This window comes from Erithacus rubecula (assembly GCF_903797595.1).
Source record: "Erithacus rubecula genome assembly, chromosome: 9".
Classification (NCBI taxonomy): domain Eukaryota; kingdom Metazoa; phylum Chordata; class Aves; order Passeriformes; family Muscicapidae; genus Erithacus; species Erithacus rubecula.
In genome coordinates, this window is record NC_136660.1 from 28,111,912 (window position 1) to 28,135,984 (window position 24,073).

A 24,073-nucleotide genomic window follows, 5' to 3' on the forward strand; every position below is an offset into this window, starting at 1 on the left:
AAGGGTGTGGCTTCAAAAGTGTCTGAAATGCTTGCAATGCTCCAGATTGTCTAAAGTGTCACAATTAACAATTGAGGTTATTCCAGTATTATCTAAGACTAATTTGTATAAACTGAGAAGTTTCTGTGGGGTATGGAGTCAGGCTCTCTGAAGTGTGAATGTGCTTTTGTTGATTGATAGCTTTGCATAATTTAAGTAGTAAAATCTGTACAATGCAGATGAGAACCTTTGAGGGAAAGCAAATATTACACTACTTCAGTAGCCTTGTAGCTATTTAAAACATTGCATTGTAAATGATGTTTATGTCACATTTAGGTTTAGAAATGCTTCTTATGTATTAGTAGATATCCATCCCACTTTACACACAGAAAAATTGACAGAGAAAAATTGGAAGCAATCCCAGGGGGTTTTTTTGCTCCTTATCTAGTGACCTACTCATAAGTGACAGTATTTATATTGGTCTTTTCCATCTAGATATGCTTTTAGCATAAGAGAGGCAATAAAATATAAGCCAGTAATTACCACAGCTTTTCCTAAAAATCCAAGGTTTAACTAGAACCCATTCAGAAATACATTGTCAATTTAAAAACACAAAATAAATTGTTGGGATAAATTTCTCCCAGAAGATTTTGCTATTGTAATGCCTATTGCTGTAGTAATCCATTTTTAGATGGCTGAATGCAGAGCCATGTGTGGAGCAGAGCCAACAGGGAATACTGAAAAGGGATGTCTCTTCAAAAGTACCTCAAACACGGCAGAAAGCTGATTCTGTCAAACCAGGATTTACATCCAAAAATGATCTCCTGGAGTTGTGCTCATACTTCTGCTCTCAAAAAACAGAGAGAGGGCTGCTACATTTCTGCTTTGTGCAGTAGTCCAGTGCCTCAGACAGTCACTGAAAAGAAGAGTTGGGTGTTCCAGGCCAGCATCAGCCAGCAGTGAATCATTTCTGTGACCTGAATGCGAGGCTGGAGGGTGCTCTTGTCATTTTCTGCCATAGCTGTGACTCTGCTATTGTAGAGAAAAGGGTTCTTGAACTCAACAAATTTGGTGGAAAAATGACCCGTGACCTCAGCTGCTGTCCTGGGAGACAGAAGATGGGGATGGCTTTTATAATCCCTGCACTGAGTGATGTCCAAGCCTTTAATCCAGTTATACTGAAGTAATGTGTACTTCATGAATTGCCCTTCAACTCAGAATCAAAAACTTTTTCACTCTCTAGAAATATAATAAAAATAGATTGCAAAAATCTACTTTGACCAGGTCTAATTAATCTTGAGGTTTTCATTATTACATAAGAAGAATGTTTACTTTTTTTCCTGCATGTACTCCTGTAAGAGATAAACACTGAAGTCATTAACTCTGTTTAAACTGCAGTAAATTCTGAATGTCTGAAAGTTTCCTTATGTACCAAAAGGAATTTATTTGGTTTTGGACTTAGGTATCAGTAAAGAAACAGTTGTTTGCTTTTAGTTTTTTGTTGTTGTTGGGACTTTTTTTGTTTGTGTGTTTTGTGGGGGTTTTTGTGGGGAAGGGGAAGAAGAGTAGAGGAGCAGGCACCAGAATTATCTCAGTTCTACACATCTTCAGTCAAATTGACCATTTTGAATGTGGATCTAGGCTGCCAGTGGTTAATGCTTTTCACCTGTTTTCTATGATCTGTTTAAAATCATGCCTTGAGCTGTGATAAAGTTGTCTTGCTCTCCTCCATTAAGAGTCTTGGAGTCTTCAGCTTTTATTGATGCTTATAGATTTTGATTTAATATTCTTTTAAAAGTTGTTCAGTAAAGCAAATAAAGTTCTTGACACTTCAAAGCATATTTCCAGACCACAGTTTGTTCTGGATCTCTTCTGTGAATGCACTGCATTTCTCCATTTTCTGTCTCATTTGTGTAGACTAGTACTGGTACCAAAGGATGAAATCTGAGAGTTCATCATAAACTGGTGTGGTTTTGTTAAGGCTTCATTGTTGGCAAGATTCTGGTCAAAGATGGCCATAATATTATAAATGCATGCAAATAGTTTTATAAAAGCATCCCTTCACTTGTCTGCTGCTGTTTCCCAGTCCCCCCTTAAGAATGAATGCATTCTGGGCTTAGGTAGGACCTTGCTTTCAGCTGTATTGTGATCATACATCTTCCCTAAGGTTGTCTTGCACATGGTGTCCATCAATGGCAAATAACAATTCCATACAGATCAATGTTATTTATAATCTGAAAGCTTTATTAGAAAGACTTTATTCCAATTAAAGATTAAAGAAATGGGTTGTATGTGCTCACTATCAGTTGTTATGGGATGACAATAGAAATAACAGCTGTTACTTCATCACAAATATGATTTGTTATAACCTGCCTATATTTTGATCTGTACTCCTACTTGGATCAGTCAGTTCTGGTGCTGAACTGGAAGTAAGATTCACTCACAGGTTTTCAGTCCTGTGCTAATGCCTTGCAGCCTTGAAATATGACCTCTTTTGTTTTAATTGCAAATTTTTGTAGTTCTAATTTTGTAGCAGTTTAAGTAATGAAGTATGAATGTACTTCTTTACACAAAATGTCTTCAAAACAGTTTCAAAACTGAAGCACTAAGTAGTTTTTACTAAGTTCCTAGCATACTGAGGGGGTGGGGAGTACATTTTAAATCTATTAAACTATTATCTTGATTTACTGAATATAGACAATTTTCTTTCAGCCTCTTTTGTGTGTTTATAATAAATTTATAAACTCTTAACTGAGCCTCCTGCTAGAAGGAAAATGTCAAATACCATATTTCCCTCTGCCTTTCAGCTATCAAACTCTTGCTGACAGGTGGGAATAACCATTTGATTCATGTCAGCACAGATTTGTGAGGTGTTAGCTTGGGTAATGATACTAAATTAAATCTCTGATTACCTCCTCATTTGTGTCACTGTAGCTGTGAATCCGAAAAATCCATTTAATGTTCTTGAGGAGGGAAATATCAGACTTACAGAAAAGAAGAGTTCTGAGTTAAAGTAAAATGTCATGTTATTAGTCTGACTTGAAGCTAGAATTAAAATACTTCCTCACTTATGAAGAGGTTTTGAGTGATATCTAATAAACAGTGGTGCTGCTGAGTGCTGGATTTGTGCTGTTCAATTTTTAACTAGGTTGGTCAACATCTGTGTTCAGCCTGCAGCATCTTCCCAGTGGAAGCTCAGTCTGTAGCTCTAGGACAGGCTTAGTCCATGGATTACTTTTTGCTAGCAGAAATGATTTATGGAAGCTCCCATAAGGAGAAAAGTCATGAGGCAAAGCACAGACAGCTTTTCATGCTGTAAGAGAGAAGATAGGAAGTAAGAGTCTGACCTATTTTTGAGATGGCATTTCAAAGCTTTTGCTGTTGGACTTTTTATTTTATTAAAATAATTTATGTTACTAAAGGCAAGTTGAAAGGGCTTTCTAAATATTTTAGTTTATTACTGCTTGTTTGCAAGTGTGGTTGATCTTCCTTGAAGTCACAGATTACAGGAGAGTGTTAATACAGTGGTTATGTTGAAATGTAAAGGGATCTGCCTTGACTAACAAGCTGCTCTCATGTGAGGTGTCTGCAGTGAGAGCACAAAACAGGGAGGAACCTTTACACTCAGTAGTGTTTGACAGCTCTGAGTGCAAGGTGCTGGGCTCTGTCAGATACCTATTGCAGGTGTGCTGGAACACTGATTTGTTTCAATGCCTTGTTTGTAAAGAAAAGAAAAAAGGCTGATAGTATATTGATTTGCAGGAATGTGTATTTACAGTGGTAGGCATGACATGGTTCCTGGATGTAAAGCTTTATGCAGATTAATAAACTCTTACATTATTTATGCCATCTCACTTTTTCATTGTAGTGTAACTGCATGTTTTCACTCAGGCTTTGTAACTTAAGTTCAGTGACTGTTGAAAATCTGCAAAGGGATGGTTTTTTCATAGGAGTATTAAATTGTTTCTAGCTGTCTGCTTCCTCGGAGCCTTTTTGATGTTTTGCATAATTTTTCAAAGGCTCCAAATAGGCTGCTTTTTTCTTAACTTTCCTTGTTCCTAGTTGCCATCAAATACCCTAGAAGTCTTCAGAGAGAGGATGGAGAAAGCACAGGATGAACTCAGCCCATCCTGTGGCCCAAACTGGAGGACTACTGTGTCCTTTCAGTCTGCTGTAAACCTCTTAATTTTCCTCTTCAGCATCTGGACATTGAACTGTCCAGATGTGCTGAAGTGTATTAAGTGCTTCCAAGTGCTTGAGAGTGTTTTGGCTGAGTCAGCCAGAAGCAGCAGAGGACACAGCATCCATCCCAGTGTTATTAAAAGCACAGACTCAAGTCTAATACTGCAGCAGTAGGCAGGCATTTGTGATGAAACATGCTGCTAGTGGGAGGAATAGGGGTGTGTGCATGGTGAATAAAATTGCTAAATATTTTCCAAGTAGTCAATGGCAAAATTGAGTTACAGTCTGCTTTAAATTATTTACAGAAGAATTTAAATTTGCAAACTTATTACAGCAAGCTGCTGCTTTTAACAACACTCAAGTTCTTGAAAATTCAATGCTAAAATGAGTTATTACAAGTGAGTTAGCTGTCTGAAATTAAATTAGGTGATAAACAATCCATTTCTCTGCGGTAAATTGGCATTCATGACAACTAGTTCTAGTATGCACCTGAACCCATTATTCTTGGCACTTCATAAAGTTGCAATTGATAGCAATTTGTATTGACAGACTCTTATTGAATATAATTCTCAACAGAAACTAGCTAATCAATTAATTAATCCTAGTGTTGCTCAAGTTTGTTTTTATGTTGCTCCATCATTCAGAAAATTAACTGTTAACATTGTTTACTATTAATATAACTTAAACACTTTAGTTTTCATTGGCTGAATTACCAAGCTTAGACTAATTAAGTAAGCATTAAAGCTTTCTGAATTACTAGCAAAACTGAAAATTATGCATGCTAAATTGAAAAACACACAACAAAAACTGATTCTAGAATACATATCATTATGCAGGATTTCAAAACAGAATGTTTAGTCTTGCATTTTCTCTTGAAAGCTGCTTGGCTGCATGTGAAAAGTCCCAGCCTCTTCTGAAGAGACTTGAGGGAGTAATCATCAGCAATATTGTGATGAAAAGCACCATCAAATCATCTTCTTCTAAGGCTATCTAATAACTATTTGCATCTTCCCTCACATTTAAATAAGGCTTTCTTGGAATTCAATATTGCAAAAGAGCAACTCCATCCCAGTGCCAGATCATTATGGACAGATGCTGTAGGAATGTGACTGCAGTGTCTGTGCAGAGAATGCCAGGATTCATCAGCTTGGAGCACCCTTGGAGCCAGAGGGGCTTCCCTGGAGAGCCAGGGTCTGCTGGCCTGCCTCTGACTGCAGCCACAGAACATGCAGATACTCTTTTGATTTGTGTTGACAGAAAGTTAATTACATAGCATTAAACCCTTAAATTCCATTAGATGAACTCTTGTCTTATTAAACATGAGTCCTGGCCCAGAGCCCTCCTTTGCCCATGTAAACACAGCATTCCTCTTGCAAAGTAGGAGAATGGCCCTGAGCACCTTTATGTGAGTAAAAGCCTTTCTTTCATGGAAAGAGGTAGAACTTGCTGCTTCTGAGAGGGCTCCAGGTTTAAAAACTAGTATTAGTCTTGTCTAGGTGGCAGTCAGGGGGGCTATATGTTTTATTTAGGCCCATTAGGAACATTTGTGTATGGTTCTGTTTACCTCTGCTTTTCTTCAGCTGTTCCTACTGAGTGTCCTGGTTTTGAAAGCTTTTTCAAATATTCTGATGATGTATGATGTGTGGTGGATACCTCTTTACTTGGTCATTGAGTAACTGAATACAGTACAAGAATTTTAACAGTGAAATAAGATCATTTTCATCTTATGAGTCATGGTTTCAGGGAGGTGGAAGGCACCCAGAGGTCATCCAAATGCCTGCTTGCTTCTTGTGGAGCTGGCTGGAGGAGAAGCTGGAAGGAAACCTGGGCTTGGTATCTGAGCAAGAGGTGCTGTGGTATTTGAGCTGCCTCTGAAGGAATATCCCAAATGTCTTTTTCTGTGTTGCTTCCTTACCTTAGAAACAATCAGAGATTCTCTCAAAATCACTCCCATTGTCTCCTAATTACTGTCTACTAGATTGAGCCTGAGAGATGTCAGGCACATCTCACTGATACACTAATGTAATACTAAGGGAGAGGATTTTTCATTTTTCTAGTAGATAATTTAATCTAAATTAGAATCTGACCTGTGGGGATGAAGAAAGCCTAACATGAAATGCTACAAAATTTCTGGTGCATACTTTTTTTCAGACCTCTTCTAACACAGGAGGGGCTAGGATGGGATAAATCAGTTTAGATACCAAAGAACTTGATTGGGATACTCAATTTTACTATAATAGCCTAATCTAAAATACTCAGTCCTTTTCAGCTGCTCTATACTCTTTCAAAATTGTTCCTAACAAGGACAATCTCTAAAAATGGGGCATTTGAGACAAGTTAATGGTGCTATAGCTACTCAGGATAACCATCAGCTAAGAGTGGCATTCGTTGCCTAAGCACAAGGCTGGACACAGTGAATAGTATCAAAGGTGTTCTCTAGCAACTTGGAGAGACTTGAAAAGAAAGAGGTATTTACCATTTGAGGAGATGTGCAGTTAGACAAAACCACAGGTTTAAAATAACCCACAACTTCAGTGTAAAAAGAAATGCAAAGTGAAAGCGAGGTTAACCCAGTTTTCAAGTTCCCTTCTGCTTAGATTTTGCATCAAGTTAAACTCCAGAAATTGGGACTTACCTTATTCTGACTTAATTTCACTTTCAACATCAATTCTTTGACATTTTTTTCAATACACTGATTCCCTCACCTTCTCTCAAAAATTTTCATGCAATTAAATGCTTGCCTTTAAGTTACCAAGTGTGATGGTGTAGTGCTGTATTGAAATACATATCCTGCATAACTTAACTTGCTGTGGAAGTTTGACTTCCCTTATTGATAAATTAGATCTAAGTTCTCAGCGTGACCATTAGCAGTTTCTCGGTAATCATGTGAAAAGTTAAAATAACATGAGGAAAGGAGACAGGCTTTTTAGTATGTCAAGGGAAATGGAAGTGCTGAAAATAAGATTTTTCTACTAAACCAGAAAGAAAAATCAAAATATTTTAAATTCAGTCTATTTCTGTTCTTTGTCAATGATCTAATTGCTTCAATATTTAACTGCATCTGCTGTTCTTTTTGGAAGGGAGGGGGAATATATGTGAGTATAGACAGATAGGGGTAAACTGGCTTTTGTTGGGGTTTTTTTTGGGATTTTTGAAGAACACCACCCTCACCCCTGCCAAGACCCCAGACCTTCTAACCTGAACCTGAGAAAACCAAATGCTGTCAACTCCTGCTGCTCTTCCAGTAGATCACCTAACCCAACTCCAGCCTGCCAAGGAGAGGCACGTCCCTGAGATGTTCCTTGGCACAATTTTGCCCATCTTTACCTGCTGCCAGGTCTCAATTCTGCTTTGGGAGAGGAAGCAGCACTGTTGGAATATCTTTGCAAGTCTCTTTTTTCCTGGCAAGGAGACACAGTTGACTCCATTAGTGATAAACATTAGATCACTGTGTGCCTTTTACTTCAGAAGCTTTTGGCCTTCAAGGTTGCATATTTATTTCTAATCAATTAAGAAAAAATGAAAGAATCAGGAAAAGCCATATATATTGCATGCAGAGATGATATTATAAGTTACTGTGCCTTTTATTTACTAGGATATTTGGAATACATGTACAAAGGCACAAAGCTTGCTGCCATTCATCATTCACTGCCAGATTAGTCTCTGCAAATAATGCAACTGGGGGAAAGCAACTTGATGGACAGGGAAGAATCCAGCTAAAAGTGACTTCTCTTGGGGAGAGGGGGGAATATTTACTGCTAGCAAGATGGTTTTTTGGTTCTTTTTCTTAATTGTGGCTCAAGTTTTGTAATGCACAGCATCACAAATGGCAAATCTACCTCCTGAAATGTTGGCACTGGGAGCAATCAGACTGGTGACTGGGAGAAGGTAAGGAGTAAAAAAAACATTGGGATCAGTAGATTGTCTTAATGGAAGCATATACAATCATAAGGAAAGTTAGGTCTTCTGCTTTGAATTAAATTAGTGCTTGCAAGGTTACTGACCCCCTACTGAGTGAAAATGTTCTGCCTTCTGTGTGATGTCCCCATTCCTGAGCAGACCTGCCACTTCAGGATGAAAGGATAGGTGGGTACCTTAAAGTTTGCAACACCTTCCTTAGTTCTATCACCTTGTTTTATTTCATGTTCTTGTATTTTAAGCCAGACCAGAATCTGACTCTAAATTCTCACCTGATTGAAATGAAGCATGGTTTCCTCCCACTCCAAGAGTGCTATATAAGCACAAACGTTTTCACAAGCAATAACATTCTCAAAGTATAAAACTACTTTCTTCTTCCTTTCTGTTATCTGACCTTTCATTGGCTTGCCAGTTTAATTAATGGTGCATAATTGCATCCCACTGCTGACAAAAAGCTGCAATGTTGTTTACTTTTGTTAGTCAGGGCCAATTATCTGTAAAGTCACCCTTTTGAATTTTCTACAATCAATCATCACCAGTGTATGTAAAAAAAAAAAAATCTATTTCATCAAAAGGTGGATTTCTGTCACCCCACAGTTGTGTACATAAATACAGCAGTGCCCTTTCTGTCATCTTCTTTTTACCTCAAGTAAGTGATGATTGACAAAGACTCACTGGAGTAGGGTACTGAGTCTTCCTAGAGAAACTGTTCTCTCTAAATTTGAAATTTGAAACTGCCATGAGGTGAGTTTCTTCTTTTAATTAAGGTATTTCTTGCTGGGGAAAAAGAAGTGTTGTGTTGCTACAAGAACTTGAAGTTTAGAAGAGATGCCCTGCAGGTCTCAGCTTCTCTCTGGGTCACAGAACTGCTGTGACTTTTGTCCCTCCCTGCATAGACTGACTCTCATTTTTGACAGAAACCCAATTTTCTTCTGCATGTCAGGATTTGACTTTATCTTTAAACTAATGCACATGGAGTCTTTCTTCTCAAAAAAACAATAAGCATTTTCTAGTCTAAAAAGCTTGATGCAAGATAAGGAGAAAGTATTCCTTCTATGACACAGTTTACTTGTAAACTGTTATTCTTAACAGATCATTTTGACTTACTGAATTGGCTTAATTTGCATTCAAATTTAAAAAAAACCACAGAGTTTTATTTAAGTGGGTATGTGATTGTAACTAATATTCTTGAGATCATTACTAGCTGTACATCTGTATAAGATTTGACAGCTATTCCCCTTTAAAAAGAGCATTTCTCTTTATTCATTTCAGTGTTATCTGTTTCAAGAGCTGAAAAGAAAAGGCTACAGATAAAGAACTTGGACTTTAGAAAAGTTGAGCATTGTTAGAAGTACTCCTTTAAAAATAAGTCTCTGTCTGTATTTTGTGCTGGGCAAAATATAGAATGCCTTAAAAGTACAGCTGCAGAAATGTTAGATCTTAATGAAAGTGTTGGAAAGACTTGTACAGTCACTGTCAGTCAGTCTGTGACCTGCTCAGGTTCTAAGCAGAGCAATGATCACAATTGATCATCCATCCTTGAAATGAATACAGTAAATTCAGGAGTGGGATGTGATCTAGTCAGGGAATGTGATACTTTTGTTCTTCTCAAATAAAAGTGAACAATGTAATCTGACTGCAAGTAAGATCTATACCCCTCAGCAGAAGAGCACATCAAAGCTTTTTATGGCTAGTACAGTTAATTGGACTATTCTAAAAATCTGTATATCAATCAACAGGCAAGTCTGTCCTTTAGCAACATAGTAAGTGGTGAAAAGTGTAAGTTTGGGTATGTGATCCTCTGTAAAACATTTGTAGGCTCCTTAACTACTGAAGAAAAACTTAATGGAAGCTCATTTAAGCATCAGAGCACTGGAGTGTTTAAATTACTCATCACATGGGAGCAGTAAGAGGACTCCCATTATCAGCCTGCTTGTAAAACTGCTTCATTTCCTCTTCCTGCACCTTTCCAGCACTTGGGTGGATGTTGCATGTGCACTGGTGGGCTATGGGGAGAGTGCAGAGGGCAGAAGGGTGTCTGGCAGTTCAGTGACACAAACTGTGCAGAAAAGGCTGCTCTGTGCTGCTGTGACATCTCATGAAAGAGTTATCAAAGCCTCTGCTGCTCTTAACCAAATATGACAATAGGCAAATGTCCCAATGCTGAAAACGCTGGAGTCAAAGCAGGGCCTCAGAGCAGGTCAATTATTTCAATTATCTGGAATTCATGATGAAAAACAGCAGCAGCCTTCAGGAAATATGCAAGAGTCTGGCAACTGCTTGATCAGTTGTGACAGTCACTGCCAAATATCACATCCCATCAGGCCTTTGCAAAGGGAAAGCTTGGAACAGGTGGAATATTTTAGTTACCTCTGCTCCATCACAGCACAGTTATCAGGAGATCCAGCAGCCAATTGCTTAAGTATGACATCACTGGCAAATATCACATGGCAGTAAGTAATCACAGGGAGGGAGAGGGGGAGAGCATGGAGCAGATGGATTGCTTCAATTATTTGGGCCCCTTGATGAATAAGAACTTCAACTGCCATCAGCAGGGCAGGCAAGTAATAACTGCACTGCTGTGGCATAACTTTAAAATCTGGAGTGGTTTAAGTATTTCAACAGCTGTAAAGCTCAGATTTGTCTTAGCACTGGCTTGACCCACAGCCACCTCCAGTGCTGAGGGGGAACACTGAGAAAATTGTTTGTGAGTGCTTCCAAGTACTTCATGGTATTTCACAGTTTTTCACACTGCAGAGAGAGCACTGACCCAGCACCAAGCTTCTTGTTGGCACCTTCTGATTTTATTGTTTTTCAGGAGTCAGCTGGGGAAAACTAAGGACTATTTCATGTGAGTGCCAGGACAGAAACAAACAACTTAGATCTGGTTATGAATAAATTTAGGAATGCCTCAGCATCCAAAAAATTATTCTTACTTATGTTATAGGTATGTTATACTAGGCCCAAGATCTGATAGGCCTGAAATTTGTTGTGAAAAAAATATTTAAGAGTACACTCTCTCATGTTGCCTTCTATCTTCCTTCAGCCTGTTGCTAGCACAATCTACTTTAAATTCTCTTTTTACATTTATTTTGATGTTCAAACAAGCTTATGATTTTTGGTTTTACAAGACGATATGTGGTACCTTATATCACTATCTCCTTTCAGCTAAAAGTTTTTTATTGACTCCAGTGCACAGAAATCTCATTTACACATTAAAAGCTAAAGAACAAAGGACGCTGAAGAATTAATAAACTTTAAACAAAGGGAGTTGTTTTTTGCAAACCAAATCCCATTTGATTCAGATTCAAAGTCTGATACTTGTTTTGGTTGTGCCTTGAAGGCAGAATAGAGAGTCAATAGGAAGCTTCTGTTTGAGCTAATATGACTTGTTAACACCTTTCAAAAAGTTAATGTTATAAAAGATTTGATTTCTAAACCCTTCAGTGCCTTCACATGCAGCTCCAATACCTTTTTCCTCCCCATCATCTTGCTTTAACATAATGAGGGGTATTGATTACATTCCATCCAAGGAAAAAGTAATCATCATCTTTATCTGACCTTTATCTGACCTGTCTGTTTCCCATTCCAGGGGAAATGGCTTCTAGTTTGAGATCAAGAAATTACTTTTGATAGGAACAAATATCACAAACTGATACAAAATTTTGTGCTATTTCTCAGTTTCCTATTGGTTTGAAATCTGCAAATTACCAAACACTTGTCACTGCTGGTCGTTCCCATCCAGAATTGTCTAGAAGTTACTGAGATAACCTTCCTGCCTGCTTTTACATCTTTAGTGTAATGAGTGGCATTTTAATTGCATTCAAGTGGTCATTGCTTGAGATCACCTTTACTTTTTTTTCTTCCCTCCCTTTCATGTTCAGACCAAACAGTGTTAACCCAGAATAGTTCAAAATCAGGTACAGATTTAAGCTTTTACACAGTTTGCTCTTCTATTCAGAGCAGGTTTGTGTCTGCCCCTGTGAGTCACAATGCTAATAGTTGCACAGCTGCCTTGAAACCTGAAGACTTTAAAATATTAGGGTTGAATTATATTTTTCTCACTTGTGATTCACTTAGCTAAGACAGGAGCATGTTTCATGCTTTTCTCGTAACCATCAAAACTTGAAAGTTGCTTTAGAGTGAGTTGTTTTGTTTTATGCAAGTCCTTCAGAAGCTACAGATACAGTACTAATAAAATTAATTATTTCAAGTCTTGTAAAAAAATAGTGAAAACTTACTTTTAAGCACTGCTTTTAAGGAGAAGGTTGTGTGGTGTTTTATTTTGTTTATTTTTTAAAAATATGCTGAAGATTGACTCTTCTCTAGTTAGGTCTTTTCATGCTGCTAGAACAAGGCATGACTGACCCTTTATTCTAGAAACAGTTTGTGGGGAATTGGGCTGAAAAGAGTCAGGAGATCCCAAATGGGCAGAGAGACTCTGGAGACCAAAACAGAATTGTGAGTGATGCAGAGAGGAAGGCCAAGACTAAAATCTTAAAGAGTCTCATGGAATTGAAAAGAGTAGCAGGGAGAGGCTACCTGAAGAGAAAAACAACATAAGATATTTGAGCAGAAGGAAGAAAGGAAGAGGTGAATAGATGACTCTGGGAAAATATTTTTTGAAACGGACAGAAAGGATTGAAAAACTTTGGATATGTATATGTGTATATATATATATATGAGAAAAGAATTTGGAGGAAATGTGAGCTAGAGGATGTGGAATAACAATGGACAGGTTAAAGAATGGTATTTGTTTGAAACCAAGATTACCTGACACCTTTTTTATTTTAGACAATCACAAGCTACAATTGCAGGGGTTTTTGCTTTGTGTTCTATGGCATTATCATGCCCCATTAAATAACTGTCTTGTTGTTTCTCAGAGGAAACTTTGCTTCTCCCTACTCCAGTAAAGCAATTTAAGTGGATACAGAACCTCCTTGTGTTCTAGAGTTTTATATTCAAAGTACTTTGTACTTGTGTAATAAACTGATAGGATCTTTATATCACAGTTCTTATCCCCTTAGAAATATTGTCCCAGGAAAGCTAATGGGTAGTCTTTTTAAACAGCTGTCAGTAGAGGGGAAAAAATATGTGTTTATATGTGTGGTTTTCCAGAAAGTCTTTTTCACCTTGGAAACCTTTAGCTAGAGAGTTGACCAAAACTAAACCTCCAAAAGCCATAGAAAAATGTTTCACTGTGCTGTGGTTTTAATTGAAATATGTCTGCATCCATTTTTCACCTTCAGCACAATGCTCTCATACAGTGGTCCTAGAGATAAAGCCATTGAAGATTGTATTTGAAGGAATGAAGATAGTTTTTATTGGTGTTCTTTTAGGATCGGCCACAAGGACTGAATAATGCTCCCAAAGAAATGCGTTTGGATGAAGATAACTGAACATGCAGATTCAAGGGCCTTTTAGGATATGGTGAACCTTTGGCCTTGGATGAAGAATGTTCTTGGATGAAAGAACTCCAGCTGAAAGACTTTGTCTTTGCCTTTTGCCTTGCAAAGATATGAAAGACAGGAAGGAAGCAGAGATTTGCAGCTGAATCCTTGCAGGGTGCAGTTGAGTGGCTGACACTGGCCTGCAGCCAGCCTGCCTCAGTACTGTGGAATGTCATGTGCTTGCACCCCTTACCAGCCTCCTGGGACTCCCCAAAAGCCTCACACACATTTTTATATTTTCCTGCTTTCTATTTGCAATTTATATTAGCAAATTTTAATTATATAGTTTCTGCAATGCTGTTAGTCCCTCTGGGGTTTCTGTGTATCATGTGTAGCTCTAAAATGCAGAAAATACTTAATTATGCTTGGTTCATCAGATTATACCATGCTTGCACCTGCAACTGAGCAGGCAGTTAACTAATAATCTTAGCTTTTCTTCATGGCTAATGACTTGCCTAAGTTTAAAATGGCAAGAGTTCAGTACCTGAGTCAATGAGCTGACATTCACAGTGTGGTCAGCCACAGCTGCCTGGGCATTCAAACAGATTTCTTCCTTGAACCTCTGTGTTAAGTCAATAGGAGGATATCTTTGTACATTTCCTGACTAAATATTCAATACTTGAAACTTGACTGTACATTTAATTATTTCACCTCTTGAAGTGTCCTTATTTTCACTTTACAATAAATTGCAGCTCTGTTAGATCAGTTATGTTTAATATCTTAGAATGACTTGAACCACAGTGTTTGCTAAGGTTGACCTTCAAAGTCTGTATAAAGACACACTGCCTAACCACGTTGGTTACCTGAGTAATTCTGCTAATGTGTAAAAAAACTCTTACTGCATGCAGAGAAATACTGTACCAAAGTTAAAGGGCTCACTTTGCCTTTGTCTCTCCTTGAATGAATCCATGGGGAGAGGTTTAGTGATTTTCACTGTCCTGGCTGGTTATGTAATTCTCCTGTTGTCATACCAAACCCAACATCACAGTACCTTTTGTGCCATCTGGGCTTGCTTAATAGGTCTGCAAGAATTTACAGTATCTCTGTCCTAAATGTGGCCCCAGGCCCATGTAGCCACCACAATTCTCAAAGGACAGACCAGAACAGAAATGTTCTCATCAGAAAGTGCATCCTCCTCCAGGGTAGCTTAGGTGAGCTTAGACTTCCCAGATAAGGACATATTAATTCTCCTAAATATGCTCTGCTACTAAGAGTTTTTCTTCATCAGCTATTTCTTTCTTTCCCTCCCAGTTGGTCTAGCTTTATAAATGCAGTTCTTGAAGCTGTTTTTAACCAAGGAGATATTTCCATATAATGATATGGACAACTGTCTCTTAAAAACCCTTTTTACCTGAAGAGCTGGCAGCCTTTACCAGCAGCCTGTCTTCAGCTGGTGACTTTTCTTGCTTTTCTCCTTGTGTCTCCCCATGTCTCTTCCTCTCCCCCTCTAATCTGGCCTTAACCATTCATACAAATTGTGCATGGCTACTGGAAATGCCACTTACTGCAGGTTTTCTTTGCTGAGGTTTATATGTGTGTGTATTTGTGTGTGCAAATTGTTAACATAAGCTGCTAAAAATGTAAAAATGCATTGAGACTACTGGAATGTGTATATACATAAAGGCAGAACATGAGCTATCCAGGTGCTGGACAGTTAAACTGCATTGTTTATCATTGGTTATTAATGTACTGATGCTTTTTGTTACTGATCAAATAAAAGAAATCCTTACCAATGCTTTGCTACTTAGTAGTGTGTGTGGCACAGACCAGGGTATTTCTAAAATAGAAGAGAAAATACAAGAAGATATGTCTGGTTTGGCCAAAGCAATGTGTTTTTACAGTGATCATGCCCAAAACTGAGTCAGTCATTAATTAACTTGAAATATCAGTGAAACTTAACTTCTCTCCATTGGCCGCCATTAAAATTGTGCAGCATTTCTGATTTTGAAAATTTCATCCAGACAATGGTTTTGTGTGGTTCTGCAACTTTTCCTAAGACTGGGGCTTCCTCTGTTTCTGGGCTAGCAGGGGAGTATTTGCTCCTTTTATAGAGCTATTTTCCATGTGGTTGTAGTGAACACTTGGCTGAAGACAATGAAGCAGTGAAGTTTGCTGGTCAGGTATGTGGCTTTCAGTCCAGTTTAGTGCTTTTGTCCTCTGATGCTGGAGCTACCATGCTCTGTTAAAGATGTTGCTGCTCCCAAGAGGTGAATAATGTCAGAATTAGACCACAAGATGTTTCCTTTTTCACATGTTTTCCAGATATTCCTCATATCCAATTTTTTTCACCTTGTTTTAAGCATCATCATTACTGTTGTGTTGGCAAAATGGTGTGGTGTGTTCATCTCCTTGGTCACTTGTGTAGCATTGTCTCACTTGGATAGGATTTCCCATGCTATTTACTGCTACTCTACATAATTAGTAGTACTGTAAATCCATGATATAATTCTGAAGGAACATTAGGAAGAGAATCCCTAGATAATCTTGTGTGTGAGTTTATGGTTTTTCTGGTTTTGGTTTTTTTTTTTCTTTTTTTGTTTGGGTTTTTTGCTTGTTTGTGTTTGGAGGGGGAATGTGTACATAAAGAATTTCCCTTTTGACTTTCTTCAAATCTGAACTTCTGTGCTTGACTCTTGGTTATGAGATGATGCAAGATGAGACTTACTCATCTTTTGTCTAAAAACATTGAGCCAACCTTAAACAAATTTATATGGGGGCTTTTTTTGGCTCCTGTTTTCTTCTGTTTGCTTTTGTTTCTCAAAGAAAAGCATAAGGGGTGACATATCTACTCCACACAGAGTAGATGCTTGGTATTGGGGATTCATTTATCATGAAGACAAAACATAACAAGATCCTGAGGCTGAGCCTGAAAGTCAGAGAATTTGATCAGGAAAGATGATGCACATTTTCAGAAGCCAAAGTATTTTATTATTGGAATGCATCATTCAGGGAATATGATAGATTTTCCATTAGTGGAAGTCCTTGATCAAAACTGCATATCTTTCTAAAAGAGGAGCTGCCTCAAGAACAAGCAGCTGAGCCTGATGCAGAAATTATTGAATGAAGGAGGTTTGCCCTTTTATTTATGGAGGATGAGTCAGATATGGGTGCCATAATACCACAAGTAGTAGTAGTTATTGTATGAAAGTAAGATTAGACTTCTTCTACAGAGGTGGCACTTGGAAAGAATTACTAAAATAGAGCCTAAAGCAACTGCTATCATGGCAATATCTGAATGTAGTTAATTCTATCAGTTCAATATGTTGTGAGTAGGACACAGTCCTTGCTTGATGCTGGGGCACTTAATTGCCAGTGTCAGAAGCAGGAGAAAAAATCCTGGCAGACTGGAAATTAGGGCACCAACCTCTGCTGGCAAGCAGAGAGAGATTTTGCTTCTGGAACAATTTTTTTAGGGGAAGTTTATTTTGGTTTTTCGTTGTTTTTTCTTTTGTTCCAGTATTTGGTGTGGAGGAAGTTGCTCCCCAGGCTTGGGCCATGCTTTTTCCAAAAAGTGACAGCTGAGGCCTCCAGCTGTGGCACCCATGCTCCATGAAAAGGCTAAATTGCCTGGATTTCAGCTGGATATGTTCACTGGATTCCCACTAAGTTGCAGGATTTAGTCACAGCATCATCACCACCACTGCTGGATTACAAACATGTTATAGCCCTGGAGCTTAATGCTGGGCAGAACAACTCCCTTTGGAAATTATGGTTTGAAATTAGCCAAATTTCAGAATCAGTCCTGCAAACTGAGATGTCTTATGAATGTTTTTATGCAATCATAACCTTCCCATTGTAGCGTCTTCATAGTTCTTGTTACTGGATATAGTAATGAGAATCTTTTCATACTACAGAGCCTGTCACATAAATTAGGCTTCTTTTCAAATTGTTGTGTTTTTTACATGTATCTTCATATAATTTCCAGTTGTTTTCCACAATTTCAGAAATAATCTAGAGGTGTTTTTCTGCTCTAGGTAGCAATTCTTTTTCATTCCTGGAGGTATGTGATGGTCACTGATCTCCCAGATCTCACTTATCTTGCCTTTTTGTTTTCTTTTCTGTATGTTTGTGTGTCTGACCTATTCAGAGACAACTGAAACTGGAAATGTTTTGAAGTAATCAACCCTCTTTTGTCTTTTTGGAACATCAAGCCTTTTTAGGCTCCAGAGATGAAGTTAGCATATTATAGGCCTTTCCCTTAGCCCTCTCCCATGATTTTGACCTCATTTAATTAATAGATTTGAGTTGATCTTTTATCAGTGGGGTAAGTAAAACCCCACATATCTTTAGCTTCACTTTTTCAGCCTCAGTTTTCAGAGAAAAGATATTAGAAGAATTACCAGGTTATGACTTTGTAATTATCTCTTCTACAAGATCTCTTCTCCTTCCTGGAGAAGCTGGAACCTGCTTTTACTGTGTGTATTTTTATTGTGGAAGTCTGTCAGTGTGAATGTGATCACATGATGAACTTTTGTTGATAAATGTCCAATACTCTTCCCTCTAATAGGAGTATCCACTCTGCTTTCATGAGCTGCTATTCTGGTGATGTGGGAGGAAAGGGGAGAGAGGGAAAGAGCAAGAGGATCTGCAGGGGATCATTTTCCATTGGGATTTAGGGAAAGATTTTCCTTCATCACATTAACAGGCGGGTTTTGAGAGCCTGAGAGAGGCAATTTGCTCCTGGAGAGTTTTTGCAGGCAAAGCATGAACAGTGAAAGGCTCTTGACACCAGGACCAACACACAGCATCTCTGCTTGTCCCTTTCTTCTATTGTCCCCCATGGTCCTGGATGTCACAGCCAGTTTTGAATGCAAAGCCTTTTAGGGTGTGTAAGACCAGGCTGCAGTTCTGGAATTGGTCTGTAATTCTTCTCCTTTGTGTGTTGAGCTTTCTAACAAGCCATGCTCCCTCCTCGTTATTGAAATGTCACATTTTGACACCTCTCCTTTGTATGAACTTTCCTATTCTGTTGCTCTTCAACAATGCTTCAAAAATCTTTAAGGTTCCCTCTAACCCCTTAACATTGTATGAGAAGTTCTTAGCTATGGTAAAATAGCTGTGTGCTTCAGAGCCTTGCAGCTGACTTACTTCATGTTGCTCCTTCCAAGCAAAGGTAAAGTGTAGCTTTTAAAAGAGCAGTGTCAGACTTGAATATTGTGATTTTTCTTTTTCCCCCAGGTACAGTTAGTGTTACCTGAAATCTTTGCATGAGGCCTTGGAGGGCACTAGGAAGTTATCATGCAAATTTGGGGAAAGCATGTGTCTACAGAAATTCTATCCAAACTTTTCCATGGAAGTTTTTATTAAATATTCAGGAATCGCTCTAGCAGTTTAAGCATTACTTTTGAATATTTTGAGGTGAGATGCCAGAGGAAGACCTGTGTTATTTCATGTCTTGACTTATATCTTAGCTCTTGCATAGCAGGATTTTTATAGATGTGAGTGTGAAAACAAGATATGAAGTGCTTTAATGACCATGACTCAGCAGATGTTCCTTTTCTCCCCTCAAGAAAACCATCTTCAAAATTCATTGTTCAGGCTGAAATGCAAACATTTTTGTGATCCTTATTTTTTCCCATTTTTCTCCTTCATCCCCTCACCCCCATCCCCCCTCCTCCCAATATTTCATTGCCTTCTCACAAGAATATTTACTTTGTGAAAGTATCCACAAGAAGAGAGACTAGAAGTGGTAGTCAAGTGATTGGCTTCATTTTGTACCAAGTCATACACAATTTAGTTTTCAGATAACACAAGAAAAACCCCAAACAACCTCAAAATGCAATATAAGTTGTCAAAAAGCTGACACTCTAAATACCAGAAAATATTAACATCTATTGTCAAGAAAAATACAAAGTATGAATCACTCCATCTCTGTGACACATTTCAAAACTGCTTCACACAGCACAAACTATAGTGTTGGATGCTATCAGGGATAATAGTACTTGAGAGTTCCTCTCTGAGCACCCAGCCCTGCTACTAAAATGGTTCAATTGTCTTGGCTTACACTCCAGAGCTGCAGAAAAAAATTACAAAGATTTTCAAAGGTCATCTTTGCTAGAAAGAAAAGCTGATAAATAATTATTGTTAATAACCTCAAATCATGGGTTTTGTAATACATTCCTATTGTAAACCAAAAGTTATATCTACATTTAAAATTTTGATTTACTTTCTTGGTACAGTGCAGAATATTTCTAATCTGAAATATTCTTTTTTATCAGTTCAGTTATGTCTTACACATTCCTGTATTTTAATTCCTTCTGTCAAGCTCCTGATAGACACATCAGGAATGATTCCTGTGCTCAGCAGCAATGTCAGTCCTAAACAGAGGAGTCAGAAATATGTCAAGGAAGGCTAAAATATAAAAATCTTTCCTGTCTGAAAAGCTTATGAGGAATTGTCCTCTTTTAGCAAGGCCATCACCTTTGATTTTTCTTGCATTGCCCCGAGCTGGGGGTCTGTGTGCTTTGAGCAGGGGCAGAAACAGCTTCTGGGAGAGCTGGAGGAGAGGAAAGTCTCTCTAAGTCTCTCTAAGTGGCCCTTGCAGTCAGCACCTGGTTCCAGGTCTGGGGAGAGCAGAGATGAGGATCCAGAGTGGTTCTTCCTGTGTGTTCTGGAACAGTTCTGTTTGGAAATACAGAAGGGAAAAAAAATAGTTGTGAAGATTTGTGTAGGGAAAGCACTGTTATTTGCAGAGAAAAGTATTCAAAAGATAAATAAGCACAACAGTAGAAATTTTTAATTATATAGAGAGGTGATGAGAGGAGATCTGGTTTTTTTTTTCTTGAACTCAGGCTCAGTGCTGTGACTGCTTCTCTGAGATTTAACTCATTAAAAAAAATCCTCATTTTGGAGGGTGTTTGGTGGTTTTTTACATGGTGCTTGTGGTTAGGTTTTTGGGGGGTTTTAGGGTATTTTTGGTGGAGTTTTTGTGTTTTGGTTTTTTTCTGGGGGGGGGGGGGGGAATGTGTTATCTGGCTTGTTTCATCAAAGGAAAAAAAATCACAATTCATTTTAACTTTAGGGAAATGCAGCCATAGAAGAAGACAAAGCACTGTGACATTAATCCTGTATTTATTCTATTTATTATTCATTTAGAAGAAAGAAATGCAACTTCTGCTTTTAGTGCTGACTTTTACCCTAAGTGCAGGTGTACAGTTCCTGCCTCTGTAATGAAAAGTTACACAGAAGAATCATTGGGAGGGGAGGTTGCAAAATCCCTGTGTTTACTGGATGTTGAAATGGAGCAGACAGCAAGAGAGAGGAGAGAGTATAAAACATAAGGCCTGTTATAAATATATTATCCTACCTGAAAATAAGACAAACTAATTTTTCTGTAAATCAAAAGAGAGAGCACAAATCCTTACCTAGGTTGCCTGGTATACAGAATGCATCTTTGAGGATGAAAAGGTCATTGTAAAAGCTCTTTCAAAAGAGAAGGGCATGGTTTCTGTGTCTCTGATGTTAACTGCACTATTTAAAAACACCAGAAAGTTTTTTTTTAAATTATGTTCTGTTTAGGTTGTTTTCATTATTACAATGTCTCAATTGCCTCCAGCTGTTCATTAAGGAATGCAAATAGTGTGCAACTTGTAGTTTGTACTTTTGACCCTGCACAGACAAAGCCTCTATAAAAGGATGGCAAGGAACTGATTCTGTTCAGTTTTGCATTTTCACCAACAGGATTGCATCCCTTTTATCCAGTCCCTAATGCCTGTACAGAATTCTAGGAGTCAAGGGATCTCCAAGGGCCATTAGAGACAGAATTACAAAGAGCCCAGCTGAGTGTGCAATTACTACAAAGCCTTTTTTCTTAAACTGGTTAACTTGAAGACATTTGGTGTGGATATAATTAAAGCAGAATGGGAGGCAATACAATTATTTTTTTCTGGTTTTAGAAAGAGAGGTCTGATGTGAGATTACTTTTGTCCAGTAAGATCTACTTTAGTTCCTTTCTTTAGTGAAAGAGGATGGTGTTACAATTAAATCCAAAGACATTAAAAGGGCAAATCCCACTTTTTTTTAAGGAGAAAAAAATGCATATTGGATATGATGGTGCAATACAGTAGAATAACTTCCAAAGACAATTAATGTAAGTACTGCTGTTGGAGAGAGGTGAATGATGTAGGTCGAAAATTATGGTTGAGAATATGCAATCTGGAGCAAGGCAGTGCTGAAAGAGCATTAAAGTGCCCTGTCAATATGGTCTGATTCCTACCATGACTTTATGTTATTTTTGAAACTCTTTTTTGGCAGAAATCAAGATTGTGCATAATGATGATGATATAAGCAGCATGGGTGATATAGACTGAAAATGAATACACTAAGAAATCTTCAAATCAAATGCAGTTGTGTCCAGGAGGAAACAATTTGCATCAGAAGTGTTCTGTAGCTTGCTGTACAGGCTTGGCAGCCCACACTCCCTCTGCTCTCTGTTATCTCATTAACATTATTATTTGGGAGCCAGAGTCAAACACTTATATTGGGTAATAGTTATGACTACTTGACACAATGTCAGTAAAATGCATTTTTTTTTAATGCAATTAGAATTTTGACAGGAAAGAGAGGAAGAGGCAGAAAATGAGAAATTAGTTATTTCCTGTACCTCTGTCATTGCACACATTAAGCTTCACTGGTGCATTTTGCATGATCTCATGGCAGCCCCTTCACAGCAGCCTGATCACTGTCAGATTTGAAGACAGGATGAGCCAAACAAGGGATGATGAGTTAAAAATGTTGCTGGTTAAAACAGCAGTAGACCTTTTAGATTTTCTTAGTCACAAGAGGTCTGAGACAGAATACTGTAATTCTGGTCTTGCTGGGGATCTGGGTTTGTGAAAATAGAAATTTTAAATAAAACTTCCCTGCATTTTCAGGTACAAATTTGCACTCATTAGCCTGGACTCTCTGTAGAATAACAGTGAAACATTTTTATCAAAGGGAAGTCAGTGGAAGTTAATTCTTATAAGGATTTAGCATCACAATAAAATAAAGTTTGTTGTTGCGGTTTTTTCTTTTCTCTTTCAGAAAAAAAGAGGTTATTTTCTCCTTTAAAAGAAAGATTAATTCTTAAAGTCTTTAATATGGAGCTCAGATTTCAGAGGTCAATGATCTCTGCATACAGGCAGACATCTGCTACCAGACCTCCATCTGGGACAGATACTGGTGAGGCTAATGTCACTAGGATAAAAATAAAAGGAAAAAAATCTAGTTTTTTCCCATGTCATCTTGGAAGGAGCCATTCATTTAGAAGTGGCTTATATCTGCTTATAAAAATGAAATAATAAATAAGGTTTTCAGCTAAGTACGTTTATTCTGTAATATTCATGGCAAATTTTCTCATAGGGTTTAAAAAAAATCAGATAAATTTATTTCTCTTGTTGGTCTTCCATATCTTGGTCTTTGCATAATTTGATGAACTGTAATGCTCAATTTGGATTGCTATAGAATTGCAATTCCAAATGAAATCAAACTTCCCAAGGGACAAGTGCAAGCCTGTGGTGAGAAGAGTCCCTACCCTGACATATTTATTTTGTAGTTGATCAGAAGAGGGCAAGGAAATGGAAACACACAGTGGTGATGTTACTTAACAAGGGTCACAGAACAATTAAATGGCAGAGCAGAGATTTTTCCTAGCAAGATTTCCTGAGATGATCCAATCATGTGAGGTTGAATTCAGCAGTCTGCAATCTCTCCCTCTGCTTTAGGTAGAGATCTGATAAAACAAAACAAGTTTGCTCAGAGCAAAACACTGACTCAGATTAATTAAATAATAGTGAATTCCCTCTGTTGGTTTCTCTGTTCCTCCACTTTTCTTTTCTTTGTAAGAGTCACGTACTGCTTCCAGATATAAAATTGCTCCAATCATATTTTTTGTTCCAACGTGATTAAAATAGGTTACTTCTAATTCTTGACTGGCACCTCTTGAGATCTGAAGTAATTTATAATAGCTTCATGATACCACTGCCACTGAAATTGGTATAAAAGCCTCCACTGTTCTTTCCTCCCAGGCTTTTGGCAAAGGTTATACCAAATTACGAGTCATTTTATAATACACTTTTCTGTGTGGTCCTTCCCCAAGTTTGAATCATAACAAAAAAAAAAAAAAAATCCACTTAATTAGTGTATTTCATTGGAAGTTGAAACTGAATTTTGATAGCAAGTACTTAGGTCAACATTGCATCTTGCTAATGATCTCTGTGTTCAAGTGTGTGCTTTGCTCTTTGGGCTAATGCTGCAATCAATATGTGTGAACTTGTCCATTATCTGTTTGTACTGTATTATTCAAACTTAAATGCTGGGTTCTCTCTGATAATATAAACAGAACTCAGTAACCCTGCACTGTTCAGTAATCTCCTTTCCCTAACTCATGTCACTCTCTTTTAATCAGATAGTCTGATTCACCCTCTTCCCCTGACATTTCAAATCCCTGGCAGCGTGCAGTGTTTAGACAGAGTCATGGCATTTTCTGCAGATGACGAGAGAAACGTGTAGGTTTTTTGGTGTCTCGTGTTAACAGATGTGTACGGCTAGATAGTAATCAGGTT

At 38.0% G+C, this 24,073-nt stretch overlaps 1 protein-coding gene across 4 annotated transcripts in view; it reads left to right on the top strand.

Moving 5' to 3' along the window:
• ATRNL1 (attractin like 1) overlaps positions 1 to 24,073 on the top strand; it is a 431,800-nt gene that overhangs the window by 332,138 nt on the left and 75,589 nt on the right. For 2 of the 4 annotated variants that reach the window (XM_079312939.1, XM_079312938.1), the window contains one exon: positions 13,419 to 15,204. The exons of the other annotated variants lie outside the window; for them this stretch is intronic. In XM_079312939.1, coding sequence (XP_079169065.1) covers positions 13,419 to 13,478 — 60 coding nt within the window. In that variant the 3' untranslated portion in view covers positions 13,479 to 15,204. Of the gene's footprint in view, positions 1 to 13,418; positions 15,205 to 24,073 lie in introns of those variants that run through there. 4 annotated transcript variants of the gene reach the window in all.